The following is a 15,354-nucleotide window of genomic DNA, read 5'->3' as shown; positions in this document are numbered from 1 at the left end:
CATAAAAATAATTATGTCTGTAATTTTCAAGTTACTTTTATTTTATTTTGTATCTTTGTTTTCGTGCTGCTCCATACAGCAGTAAATTGTAACTTTAGCCACGTTTCCACCGCAGGAACTTTACCCAGGAACTAGGGACTTTGGGCTGGTACTCTGTGTGTTTCCACCGCAGGAACCAGGAACTAAATAAAGTTCCGGGTAATAAAAAATGCCCCTCAGAAAGTCCCTGCTGGCGAGGTGGTACTTTTTCAAAGTTCCGGAACTTTCGGGGGCGGGACATGGGCGCTAAACATCCTGATTGGTTGAGTTCAACCACCATTTATTCGGATCAACATTTTCAAAATAATACTGTTATTGTGTCATGAAATGTAATTTTAAAAGTATTTCAGGTGAGAATGTAGTTGTTTAAAACTCAAATCTGTGGTTTATTTATAAAAACAGCGGCTATTTAAAAATGTGTTTCGCCGATTTCGGAGACGGTAACAGTAATCACGTATCCGCCGAGAGCAGACTCACTTCGGCTAGACCTTCTGATGTGTGCCGCTGGCTCTGATGTCTCTTCAGTGGTTAAACATAAAATATCATTCGTTTTGGGTAAATCTAACATCTAATCTTTGGTCTGTATTCAATTTGTCTACATGTTAAAATAAAAATAAAAAAAGGCAAATTGATATAATATTTAGTTTCATTGTAATGGCTGTATATATACACATATCCCTGAACTAAGTACATTTCTGCAGCTATTATTATGTTTAAATGAAAATGAAAGAAGGCAGTGGTATTTGATATCCTATTTCGTTTTATTGTAAATATACAGAGGAAAATTGCAGTAGCCATGGTCAGCTGATTGATGTTATGAAGTGCTTCTGTTTGCAGAATTACCGGTTTTGCGTCGTCGCGGACATCACACTACTGAGTCGAATGCGCAAAGACCGAACTACAGAGGATGCATTTCTAAATTCAGCATACTTTGTATTTAGAAACGTGCACAGACCTACATCACCAGACTATATGCCAAATAATCCCAGTACTTTAGACCACGGTGAAAACGCAGAAAGCAACAGGTCTGGGGGGAAAAAAAGTTATTTCGGTGGAAACGCGGCTTTTGGTAACTCTGGGCTTTTATGATTAAAGCAACATCAACCGAATAAAAGTTGAAGTGAAAATTTAAAACTACCTTAAGTCTCTGGCTTTTAAAATGTTTCAAGGGCAAGAGAAGGAAAGAGATCTTTTATAATGTCTCAAAACATGCACAGATTTACCAAAATACCAAACTCTGTTGAAAGATCTTAAAATAAACTCAAACGTTTCCCAACTTATTTCAACACAAAATGATCTTAGCTATTCTTTCCACTCAGAATTCCTGAACTATGAAACGGCAACCTCTGAGGCTGTTTCACAAACAACTGTTCATTTAGCAATCATTTTGCTTTGCTATTTTTCTGCTCAGACAGTATTGTGAAATTAGGAATCAGAGTGAGAGACTTTCTTACCTCGTAGTGTGTGTTTGTTGGGCCACTGAAACCATGGTAATAGCAGCAAGTAAAGAAGGTAGACTAAAGAGAGAGCGTTGTAGCGAAAGATGCAGGCTGTGGAGAACAAGAGAGACAAAATATCAGTTTTGTACAAGCATAATAGACAAAATTGCATTTCATAAAGTAATATAAGCATATACCATTGTATAGTTGTACAACCACTTACTGCTGGAAAATCCAGATAAAACTAGCTTCTGATGGTTTTACAGGAGTATTACATTGCTGACATTTTTAATGATTAAGCAAGTCATGTATATTCATTAGCTGGACCTTATGGTGGTCACAATAGAATTTGAACACACAATTATTATTATTTTTTTTGGACCCCTCAAATTATGTGATATGATATGACATGACAATCCGTGGCATCTTTTGTTAAAAATTCAATATTAAAATAATAAACAATCAAAGAATGTACAAATATGCAATGTACTCCACTTTTCTGCAACACTGCAAATGTTTCAGCTTTAAAGTTTGTGCTCTTTTTATTCAAGTAAGAGGTCAAACTATGTTATATAAATATTTGATTGGTCACACAACTTGTGATACAAATTCATAGATCAGAGGTTCAATAAACTTGTATTAGTTTCCTTCTTCTGTTGAAAACAAAAGGAGGTATTTTGAATGCTGTTAACAAAACAGCGGCCAGTAGCTCACAACTGTTTGGAACAACCTGAAGCTGAGTAAATTATGACAGAATTTTCATTTTAGGGCAAACTATGACTTTAAGATCTTGGTCAACCTCGTTAGTTCTGGTGGACCACCTTGGCTCAAATTGTGGAGATTCAAGGTCTAGCAACAAACCAGCTTGACCACCTTAAGCTGACATGGCCTGTTTTTCCAGCTCTTTCTGGACTTTTCTTTTATTCAAATTTTAATGGCTGAGGACAGCAAACTGCTAAGAAAACTAGCTGTCAAAGGCAAAAGACAGAGGAGACAAGGTCACCAATTCACCACGTATTGGCAAACTGACAGATTAACATTAACCGCATTTCCACTGTCGGGCCAGTGCGAGCCAGGTGCTTAAAACGGAACATGGTGGGGCTAATAGCCTCGGGCCAGTAGCACCGAGGCCAGAATAGTGCAGGGTTTCGACCGTCGAGCCTGAAGCACCACTGCGCATCACTAAAACACACCCTTTACATGCCTCTCAGGAACAACATCACGCAACCCCATCATTTCACCAACAAAGAGAAGTTATCAGAAAACGTAGAAATAAATCACTGGAACATGCGCGATCACACACGAACATGAAAAAAGCGGCCGTTTGTTTGCATGCTTTGTTAAATATTCAAATTCAAAAGCATCGATGTTTTACTAGAGAATAAATGATACATTGATCATAATGAATTAATTTATCAGGACTCAAAATTAATCACACTGAAATAAATTTATTTATATTTTATTTATTTATTTTTAACACTCATGAAAATAGCCTGCTTATTCAGTCGAGTCTGTTTCTGTTCATTTGTAGCCACAGTAGCCTATATACATCACATTAAGAATGAATGATAATATCTTTATTTTTATAAAAGCTCCCGAACAAAAAAATTATTATATTTTTATGATAGTAAACGTGGAGCTATAACTCTCGAGACGAGATTTATGACAGATAATTAGGGCTGGGACAACGCGTCGACGTCATCGCAAAAATATGGAATGGAATTTTAAGAGCAATAAACATATTGCAATGTTAAGGAATTCATGTTTTTTCATTTTTCATTCAGATATGTAAATCAACATTTATAATTGCTATTAGTCAATTAATGGGGAGATAATCGATAATCGAATAGGACTGGGGAAAAAATAATTGTTAGATTAATTTATGCATCGTAAAAATAATCGCTAGATTAATCATTTCAAAATAATAGTTTATCCCAGCCCTACAGATAATATAAGTTACTAAATAAATACACAATTGTGATCGAGAATAAGAAGCTGACGTCTGATTTCTCCTGGTTGCATTTACCATGTTTACTATGGTAATGTTAATGTTTAGCGTGCACAGTCTTTTACATGGCTTATAAATATTTCTGCCTTGTTTAGTGATTGTAATCCACATCGGATCAAGTTATTTCAAACACTCGCTGCTGACTAAGAGTGAGTTTTGAGCTCAACTTATTTTAAAAAGTTTTTAATACCGGTGTTAAAGCTGTTATCTTTATGAAATGATCTGTAGCACTGAGACGCGGAGAAGCTCCTCCTTTGTTCATAACCCCTCCTCTAGCCCAAGCTGGCCTACTTTGGCCCAAGACGAGGCACGATCAAGCCCCGGAAGTGACAGTGGAAAGCGACTGGCCCTGGCACACACTAGCATGCCCGGTTTAAGCTCGACAGTGGAAATGCAGCTATTGTATACTTTCTGTTGGTTTTGGCTTAATTAATCTGGCTCTAAATTTGTACATTTTTCAGTTGTTTGACTATTTCCGAAGTCATTGCAATTGTTGCTACCTTTTGTTCGGTCTCATCTGGATGGCGTGCAGATGTACCCATGGTACTCAAGTCTTTGATAATGCTAATGATGCACTTTTGAACCTTTGTGTTTGCTCTAATCAAGCTGAGAGATCCATGTGTAAAGCATTATGGGACTAGTTTCCAACCCTTTGAGGGTTTGCCAAGGCATACAGGAGTTATCTGCCTCCTATTGCGACTAGAAAAGGATACCTTTCCCTGACTCGCATGCTATCTCAACAACACCTCAGATTCTCCAAAGTACGTTTACTGTTCCTTAATCTCTGAATCACACACATAACTGAAGCTTTGTAAGAGAAGTCTGTCCCTGGCTGGTAGCCATAAAGTTTCACAGGCCTGAAGGCTACGGCGCTGTAACTACAGCACCATTACAACGCTGGAACAAAGACATACAGTGTTCAGTATTCAGGGGCAGCTCATACTGCCTCATGACCTCACCAGAAAAACAGTCTATTAATTCAGGAAATCATAGAGGTGAACAAACAATGCTGGATTCTTTGACAGCCCTTGGTGATATCAGAGTGTTCATAAATGGGACAGATTTTGGGTAGGATCTAGTTTTGATAAAAGTTCACAGGAATGAGAAGCTGCAGAGAGACGTTTATGTGATCAAAGCATGATGGAGTCACCCGAGGCTTATCTGTGTTTTCACTGATCTAATAGAAACACAGCAGGGACTGGTAAAACACTAATCATAAGCAAGCACAAGCGGCTTACAGCTTATTTTTCCAACTTATTTGGTTTCACTAACTGCAAATTGCAGCAGAAGTGTGTCAATACAGAGATATCACTTCCTATTAGGAATCAGTTATTATGACTTCCAAAGTAAATGTATTTACTTCCGAGATTAACTGAATATGTTTAACACTGTGAAATGCATTTAGTGTACTGAAGGTACAGTAATGCGTTTAAGCAATTTTCAAATGCACATTTGCAAATTTACAAATGCACAAGACTTAAGCTTATAAAGTTTCTTTTTTAGTTTATATATATATATATATATATATATATATATATATATATATATATATATATATATATTTATTTATTTTTATTTTTTGAATAAATTGTTTCAGTGGTCATACACTGACAAATGTTGTTGTTAAAAAAACAAAGCAAAAGATAAAAAGTCCCATAGCTTCTCATTTTTAATATGAGGTCATGAACACTGCAAGCACAATAATTATAATACAACTTTGGGGGAAAAAATTAAATAGTTCCAGATGTTATACCATTTCACTGTATCATTAAGTTGTTTTGACAGTTTTCAACTTTTAATGCTCACATATTCTACAGAGAAGTATAGCTTTTAGCTTATTGTATGCTTATTGGTGCTAAAAGTATATTTCAGTTATGTCGAGATGTCACAGCACAGGAATTAATAAATTAGTAGTTTGACATTAACATTATAATTTGAAATAATAGAATTCGATTTTCCCCAAAAAGGCATGAAAAAAGTTTTATTTACATTTGTGCCTTATATTTTTTATGTACTTTTATGATTAGTCTATATATTTTATTTGCCTAATTAAATACATTTATTGCATTTCTACTGGTAGTGTTCATTATACATTTCTGTATTTCAAAACTGTATTATGGTGAAATCCCATCCATCATTTTCTACTGCTTTCTTTTCTTTTGCATATTACAGTTGCTTTGGTGCATTTCTCGAATCGTCCTTAATATTTGCAAAGTAGTATGTGTATTTCTCAAAACTATTTGTACAAACACACAATGAATTACCTGCAAAAGCCTGTAACTTACTCAAAATATTGACATTAGCAACCGATAATACTGGAAACCGCAGATAAAGATACATAATAAATTGTATGAATGTACCACAGCAATTGCAACTTGTTCAAAAGAATGAGAAACTGCTTTTATGATGTGCACAAGTACCTAGATGATGTGGAGGTTGAACAAGTAGTACTGTATAAGTTCAGAATTTCATTTCTGATCTGAGAAATGCACCAAAGCAACTGAGAAAAAATGTAGTGGTACAATCTCTCTCTCTTTTGCCACTACTTTCACCCATTCACAGACTTACCCATTGCTTACTTTAATTTCAGATACACATTCATCCAGCTGTCACTGTAAATGAAATTTAGAGTGTTTGTATCAACATGAGAGGGCCCCAGTAAATGTCCACAGGTCCTTAAAATTATTATAAAACACTAACCCCCCATTTCAGAGTCTAGGCTTAGGTCTAGTACCAGACTAAAACGTTTAAACTGAAAGAAACACACTAATTTATCTTAAAATATTTAAGTGCCCTTGTTTTTTTCAAGGGCACGTTCAAAAAAATTGCTTAAATGTCTTAATTGAACCATGGCCTAATCCTGGCTTAGTGTAAGCTATGTCTGTGAAACCAGGCCTAAAAAAAGATTTGCAATATGTGATTTGACATCTCGTTACTGTACTTTTAATTTTTCACATCAACAATAGATCAAACCATTTTTACATACAATTCTTAAAACATCTGAAATCTATTTAAAACACAGACACACACACACACAGTTGTTTCAGGTACCTTGGATACATAAGACATAAAACTCAATTTAGTCTTGTGAGTTATTAAAGCGAGAGCAACGTCTAAACAATAAAAGTATCCCAGAAGGTATACTTGTCTGAGAGGGCCGGGCTGCACTGGGACACATGAGTTTACAGTTACACCTCTGAGTGTCTCTGCTGTTCTGCACTGAACTGCTTCAGGACACTGGAAGGCTGCTGGAAATTATGGTAATTTTGGACCTGGAAAAACCAACAGCCACACCACAGGTCTAGGATCACGACATACCTGCTTTACAAAACACACATACCAAAGACAGTTAAAAAAAGCCTCTAGACATTTGGGCAGACATACTGCCCTAGTGAGGCCCTGTCCACTCAACAACCATCTAACCCATAAACCATTCATTATGAAGCTGCTAATTTAGCTTAAAGTGGAGCTGGATTTGCAGTTCAGCCATCATCCTAAAAAGACGTATTCCAGCTATACCTTCACAAGCCACACATCCTTTGCTCTCCCAATTTGAACTGTTCTACATTAGTGCCCCTTTATGTTGTCAGCGGTGTTTTACCAACCATTACAATTTGTGCCACAGACTATTTCCGCCTACGTAAGAGATACATTTATTTTATAAAAAATATATTTTTGTCAGTGATTAACCATGTCTGAAAATAAACAATAATAAATGCTTTTAAAACTCCCATATTCCATATATTTGGTGGGGATAAGAACACCACATGCATTTTTTTTTATGTATTTGGTAATTAGGGCCTTATGAAATTATATATTTTTTTCTACCAAATTAAGTTTGTTTAAAAACATTTTAATAGCCCAAAATGTTATCTAATCAAATTAATTATAATTTTAACAATAATATTTCCCTATGTCTTGGGTTATTTATTTCTGAATGAATGAAATTGTTTTGTCGGTAAAAAAAAGAAAAAAGAAAAGATTCAATAGAAAAATGTTAGTTCTCAAAAATGGTGGTTATCAAATAAATGCATGAACTTTAACAACTAAAAAAATTACAAGAAATTAAAGACTTATAACTGAAATTTAAACATTGGTGCCAAATTGTCTATAACGCCTTAAAAATTATGTTTTAAAAAAACTAATATCATTATTGTTACTATTACTTTGAGAAATATATTCTGCTGTTTAATAGTAGTATATTGTTGTCTTTTGCCCCCCCTCCTGAGTTAAACTGGCATGTATTTGGTGGGTTGTAGTGAAAATCCTTAGAGGTAAAATGTGTGTGAAGTGAAGTGAACTGTCCTCATATAGTGAGACGACAGATGCTGGAAAACTTCAGATTTCATATTTAAAAGCATTTCCTTTTTCTTTTTTTTTGTGGTTTAATATTCACAGACACTACACTCCACGTCAGATTCGAAGAGGTATAAAGAGGACTTTTGATTTATTCATTCAAATTTGGCCAAATTCCCTGACAGTCTGTGTAAATTCCATTTTCCATCCATAACTGGATTCTCCATGATTCGTTTCACATTTTCCACATCACAGAAATCATAAGGCTTGTTTTATTTCATGATTTAAAATTACTTCTAATAGTAATTGCCCATTGAAAAAAAATAAAAATAAAAAATAAATAAAAATCTGCAAGAGAAGTAAGAAAACAACTTAAGTTATGTATGTATTTCGATCCCCTAACATTCCAAATAAAGATATACAGTGCTCCATAGCAATGATAAAACATGACTATATTCTGACTCCTACAGTTTTGCTGCAATGTCTGTGAGAAACACTCCCTCTGCTTAAACTTTAGTTGCCTGTCTGTAACACTGTAACACATTTCAAATAAACACAACACACATGTGCTTCCTGCACTTACAGCAACATTAGAGGTTGTTACAAACAATGGGGGCCCTTTAGCCTACAAAATGGAAAAAAGGGAACAAGGTAAAATAGAGGACACAAAGTCAACCATAAGATGCTCTGCATATGAGGAGTTTAAAAACATGTCAACATGGGCGGTTCTTTACAGTAACATTCGAGCTGCCACAGCTGGATGTACCACTGACCTCACTTAAACAGAATGTGTGTGTGTTTGCGTGTGTGAAAGAGAAAGGAAAACATGTATATACACATCTTAATCTTAACACAATTAGGTTTTATTCTAGCTTAAAGCATTTTTTGCAACACTTGAATATAGGTAGGTTTCATTCAAATGTATAATTTTAAGCAAAAAGTTGAGAAAATCAAATTTTTATCAAGAACTATATCTGAATAATATTCAGTACAATTATCAAAGCATAAATCCATCGATCGCTTCCAAAGATTGCAGAGATATGTACCACTTCCTGGATCAACATTTTACATCTGTAACATTTTGCAGTTTTCGTTTACATGGTCTATTCCTGATGATCGCATTATTTTTCATATGCATCTGTGTACAGAAGAGATTGGTCATTTTTCCATCTTGTTCATGTTTTTTTTTTAGTCCCGGAGGTTTTGTACTCATTCATAAGATGTGTAATAGCGCCCTGAATGTGTAGCAGTGAAAACACGAAAAAAGCCATAAAAACTTTGGCAGAGAAGCGTTGTCTTCTAAATGACGAGATAACTCGTCAGTGATGGGGAAAGAGTTAATGAATATCATTAAATTTTTTGGGGGGCGGGGGTTAAGACAATCTATAATCAGAAGGTTAACATAAATAATAATAACGCAAGAAAGGATAACAACAACAACAACAACAACAACAACAACTGCATTTAGGTCCAAAATGACATAGTTCCCGTGAACGCAAACGCCTGGCTGGTCAGGTTTGGTGAGGCTCTCTCTCAACATACAAACGAGACAACAGCAATAAATAAAATATTTTAAAGGGGGGGGTGAAATGCTATTTCATGCATACTGAGTTTTTTACACTGTTAAAGAGTTGGATTCCCATGCTAAACATGGACAAAGTTTCAAAAATTAAGTTGTATGATTGAAGGAGTATTTCTGTTCCAAAAATACTCCTTCCGGTTTGTCACAAGTTTCGGAAAGTTTTTTTTGAGTATGGCTCTGTGTAACGTTAGATGGAGCGGAATTTCCTTATATGGGTCTTAAGGGCACTTCTCCCGGAAGAGCGCGCGCTCCCGTATAACAGAGCACTGAGAGCACAACAGACTTCACTGATCAAACCAAGAGCGTCGCGAAATGTCACAAAAGGAGTGTGTTTTTGGTTGCCAGGGCAAGACACCCCTGCACAGATTACCAAAGAAAAAACAGCATTAAGGGACCAGTGGATAGAGTTTATTTTACAGAGCATCAACGGAGTTGTGCAAGTGTTTGTGTTTGTTCCCTGCATTTCTAAAATGCTTGTTTTACAAACAAGGCCCAGTTTGACGACGGATTTGCGTATCCTTTATTTCTTAAGGATGATGCAATCCCAACGAAAAAGGCTCACGATCATGTGTTGGAACCGCAGGCGGTGAGTAAAACTGCTTAAAATATCTCTGCCTCCTTGTTATTGCGTCCCCTCCCATGCCGGAGACCCATGTTAGAGCCTCGCTCGGAGCGAGTCGTTGCTGCTGCTGCTCTCGTTCAGTTTCAGCCTCGGGATCTGATTCTGGATCATAAATATATGTTGAATCTGACTGTTAGCCATGGTTTGTTTGGGATGATGTTTTTTTCCTCAAGGTAATGTCAGCTTCCAAACGCTCTCAACGCAAAAGCCTACTGGCGCTCGTGATTCTTTAGCTCCGCCCACACGTCACGCCTCCAGTTGGTCGTGTTTTTCCGGGAAAAATCGGTACTGACTATCTTTCTCTTATGAATATAATAAAACTAAAGACTTTTTGGAGTTATGAAGGATGCAATACTACTCTATAGGTACTCAAGATTAACAGGAGATTGAGTGAAAACGAGCATTTCTCCCCCCCTTTAACAAGGAATATGCCAACGATACCTATTTCAAAGAAAGCATGCAGATTAGGAGTTACTGAGCTTGCTTGATGGTGCAAAAGTAAACCGGATGCAACACAACCGCGTTGCGACAGGTTTAGTCTGTTTAGTGTCTATACAGGACATTTGAACTCTGTGTCAGTACCTCACAGACCGGACGGGGATTTATCATGTCGTGTCATGCTGTTCCAGTGTAGCGTCACTGATTATAATGAGTATTCTGTCGTGCTGTGTTGCTCGCGTCCGTTAGACAGGGTGTATTTAACTTTTTTATTTAGGCTACTTTCTTGTTTAACAGTATTATTTATTTGATATTAATTTTAGTGTGCTGCAGGCGGCGTTCACTGATGGAAGTGTTCAAATTAACATGAACTGAAGAGATAAATAGGGTGTGTTAGATGAGTGAGTGCTGGGCTGATTTCAGAGACATGTGTATAAATATATGTAAATATGTACTGTATATAATATTTATAAAATATATTACATGCATGCACAGTTTAAGTCAGCTTTAAACACCTTTTTTGGTAATTCCATAACTTAACTGACTACGACACTGCATGCACACAGTTTATTTCTTGTCATGAGAAAAAGTGACAGAAGCAGAATTTGTGATTGGGGTGGCCAACCCTAGCCCCGTCCCTACGTTAAACATCAAATACAGGAATGCTACTGTAATGGAAATCATAACATGGCCTCAGGAATACTTCCAGAAAACATTGTCAGTGAACACAATCCACCGTCCCATTCACCGTTGCCGGCTAAAACTCTATTGGTCAAAAAAGAAGCCATATCTAAACATGATCCAGAAGTGCAGGCGTTTTCTCTGGGCCAAGGCTCATTTAAAATGGACTGTGGCAAAGAGGAAAACTGTTCTGTGGTCAGACGAATCAAAATTTGAAGTTCTTTTTGGAAAACTGGGACGCCATGTCATCCGGACTAAAGAGGACAAGGACAACCCAAGTTGTTATCAGCGCTCAGTTCAGAAGCCTGCATCTCTGATGGTATGGGGTTGCATGAGTGCGTGTGGCATGGGCAGCTTACACATCTGGAAAGGCACAATCAATGCTGAAAAGGTATATACAAATTCTAGAACAACATATGCTCCCATCCAGACGTCGTCTCTTTCAGGGAAGACCTTGTATTTTCCAACATGACACTGGTAAAAGTGGCCTTGTTCCAACTTTTTTCAGCTTCAATGTTTTTATTATATCTGCATCAGGTATTTCCTGCACGCAATACATGCAATGCAAATGGCCCTTGTCTGTCATGGCCTCCTAAAAATCTCGATGTTTTATGTGTACAGCAATTCACAATAAAGCACTATATATACATTCATCATTCATTCATTCATTCATTCATTATTTGGGTGCATGAAAACATATTGACTATAAGAGTCAAAAAAAAAACAAAAAAACATTACAAACAGTATTCGTAGAAAAAAAAAAAATCTGCATTTTCCCTTGCAAAAAGCGATATAATCACTTCAAAAGAGATCCAGTGAGATGTAAAAACACAAGAGTCAGCAATTGTTCACAAAATCACAGAGCAAACAAATTTATTTTCAGTGAAAATTAGCAATTTCATATCATAAGTGACCAAAGGGAGTGGAGATATTGAAACTCGCACAATCCACTGCCTGATATAGTTGGATACAGCAGTCAGTTAAGAACACATATTAGAAATCAACACTACAGTGACCTGGTGACCTCTCGTAATTTAATGGCAGTCAGTGTGAACACCCTTTAAGTTACAAGTATTTATTAGCCATTTAAATAACCAACCCTGGTATCTGTTAGCAGAGCTCTAGTCTCAGCTTCAGATGACATGCCCAGAGGCTACCCACAAATCATCAGCAGCATACTGCAATCAAAATGAGCAAGAGCTCTTTTAAAACAGCAATCAGACTGGCTTTACAAAACATCTGGGTTTGAGGACACACAGCTTGCCAGGAAAAAAAAGTTGTGTTATAAGTTCTCAAACTGCTACAATAAGCAGTTCCAAAGAAGAACCAATCACAGATTTGCCAACATTTGAAGTGTTCATGGCACTGAACATCTGAAAGATTTATACATGCAAGTCAGATGGTCTTTTCCTGTCCAAATGGGCAAAAAAAACTGCAATGACCAGAATTTAAAGTAAAACTCTAATTTCCACTTGAAAACTGAGAACTGAACACTGTTGACAGCTTCAACAAAGAAAACTCAACACCTTTTTGAGAAAGTGTATTATTTCAAGGATTAGTTAAGAGGACGTTCTCCATCAACTGTGACTTCTCTATCCAGGGAGCCTCCAAAACACTATAATGTAATTATAATTAAAATAGAACTATAATATAATATAATTAAAGCTTGCTCCATTATTTTTGGAAGAGCATGCATGCGTGACAGAGTTTAAGTGTGATCTGATTCCAGAAGCAGTTCCCAGAAATTACTACTGAGAGTTGTTGTGATAAAGTAACCTGTCCCTGTCAGTTAGCACACACATACGCACAAACGAACACATGCACACACACCTGTGAAGGAATACCTTTTCCTCCTCTGTGGTTTCTTTTTGATTGTGATTTGTTTTGTTATAATAATTCTTGCCAGTGTTTTGTGTTTGTCAGCGGTTGGGTTGTCGGTCTTTTGTGTTAATTTCCTCCATTGGCCAGCCAAACCAGAGCGCCACCCAGCAGTCTGGATAAATATTGCTAGTGTTGTTGTGTGTCGGCGCAAAGCAACCTAAATCCGGCTCCTCCATTGTTTGTTTTAATAAGGAAGTTATGGTAATGTGGTATTGTTCTTATGTTTATTAGTATTTGTGTCTATATTTGTATTTTATTTTAACTGAATTTTGTTTCTGTAAACATTTTGTTAGTTCATATGTGTAAATAAACACATGAGCTATGTGCTATAGTTACATAATTTACCTCATTAATGTTTTAACCAAAGGGGAATATTTATCTATGTTTGTTTGTTCCTTTGCACTATGTTTTCTTTGTTACTTTATTTATAGCTTTGGCTGTTGTCCTATTAGGACTTTCAGCTCTCGAGCAACGTAAATAAACATTCACTTTATAGCAGCACTTTTCAATTCCAGTCCTCGCGCCTCCCAGCTCTGCATATTTTGTATTTCTCTCTGTTAACACAACTGATTCAGATAATCAGCTCATTAGAATTGAATCTCCATGCATGACCTGTGTTCCCATTGACATCGTCCCAACACCGTGTTCATTGCTCCCTACTCCCTGAGCAGGGGAAATCTGTTGAAGTTTACCTCACTTCTGAACAATCATCCACGAACTTGTGCTGTGCAACGTCTTCACACACGGAAAAGTATGACATCATATCTTATTATATATCTTATCACATCTTGCACACTTCAGTGCACTTTGAATGGAACATATACATTTACTTCGAACTGGAATCATGGCAGAATATCCTGTTACGCCTACTTTGCAGGGCACCTATGTTTGAATAGAATAAACGTCCAAAGCGATAAGAGAAACATACAAAATGCGCAGAGCAGGGGGGCACGAGGACTGGAATAGAGAACCGCTGCTTTAACCTATAACACCTCTGCGAGTATTGGCATAATTTTTGGGGGAATTTTCACCTGATATTTGGTCTGCAAAGCCCCTTTGTCTCACATTTGGTTTCAGAATTGGGATGGCTACTTGGAAGACTGTGATGAAAAGAAGGAAGCCTAGGGTGGGGCTTCACTCCCAGACCAAAGCTGTGGCTGAGAAGGATATGGCCTGGGACACTGTTAAGTCTACAGAGAAGGATAGAGAAGGAGGATCTCCCGTTTGCTTGTCCCAAATCCATGTCACCCCAAGTCAGACCCATCTCTTCTGCTGCAACTTCTGGAGGTGGAATGTATGCTGTGATGAATGATTTCCTGAGTGCACAAGAGCAAAGAGCAGAATTGTCTACTGGAGTAACAGAGTCTACGAGAGTAAATTCTGCAAGCTGTCTACCCAGCTGAAAGTTCAAGTGATGTCGAGAGCCCACAGCTGGAGCTCCCAACACCAGCTGAGCGCAGAGGCACAGGTTACCAGAGAAACCAAAACTCAACAACAGACATGGGGTCCAGCAGCTAGCCAATGCTACGATCAGAGCCAAAATTACTAGTCTTCCAACAAGGGAAGGATATCGAGAACATCTTGCACTGTTTTGAGAGACTTGATAGAACCTGGAAGTGGCCAGAGGACAAGTGGAGTTTTCGTCTTGTTCCAGTGGATCCCTACCTGGCCGTGGACAAGGACAGAGAAGAGATTTATGCTGCCCTGAAAGAGGCACTCTTGGAAAAGTTCAAAATCTCTGAAAAGACCTACCATCAGCAGTTCTGTGCTGTTTCTACTCCAGCTGGGGAGTGACAGACAGATTTACCATTAGCTGCAGAACTTGTAGCATTGTTGGGTGAGACCTGATCTGAATACGTAGTAAAAAAAACACTGAAATAATAGTCCTGGAAAAGTTACTCCGGGTACTTCCTATGGAAGTCAGTCCTCTCAACCCATGAAAGGTAACTTTAAAAGTTCTACCAGTGGCTCAGATGAACTTGACTTAAATTTGACTTGGATCTCACTCATGTACAGAAAGTAGCTTTTTTTTTTTTTTTTTTGCTTTTACAACCAATAAACGGGTCACAAAGAAACAGTGTGTCCAGTTTGTAAATCTAAACTGACTGTTTTTTTTTTTTTCAACAATGCATGCAAAACACAATATGTTCAAGTGACTGTAATTGGACAATGTTTGAATGCTGTCTTGGACACTGATAACTCTTTATCATTGCTCAGAAGAGGTCATATGCCACATGTTCCATTTACCAATCTGGTCAATGTACAATGTGTTCATAGGGATGTGAAGCAGTACCCTTAAACAGAAGTTAATGCGTGTGTACAAGACCAGGCTTTTTTGAGGGTCTTGACGTTCAGAACTGCAAAAAGA

At 37.2% G+C, this 15,354-nt stretch overlaps 1 protein-coding gene across 3 annotated transcripts in view; it reads right to left on the bottom strand.

The window, feature by feature from the left end:
* Positions 1 to 15,354, bottom strand: part of LOC113051294 (piezo-type mechanosensitive ion channel component 1-like) — a 99,431-nt gene that overhangs the window by 64,502 nt on the left and 19,575 nt on the right. For all 3 annotated transcript variants that reach the window (XM_026214903.1, XM_026214902.1, XM_026214900.1), the window contains exon 2: positions 1,494 to 1,589. In XM_026214903.1, coding sequence (XP_026070688.1) covers positions 1,494 to 1,589 — 96 coding nt within the window. The remainder of the gene's footprint in view (positions 1 to 1,493; positions 1,590 to 15,354) is intronic.

This window comes from Carassius auratus, chromosome 32 (assembly GCF_003368295.1).
Source record: "Carassius auratus strain Wakin chromosome 32, ASM336829v1, whole genome shotgun sequence".
Taxonomy (NCBI): Eukaryota; Metazoa; Chordata; class Actinopteri; order Cypriniformes; family Cyprinidae; genus Carassius; species Carassius auratus.
The sequence above is the reverse complement of the archived record's forward strand: the minus strand, read 5'-3'. Positions and strand labels throughout refer to the sequence as shown.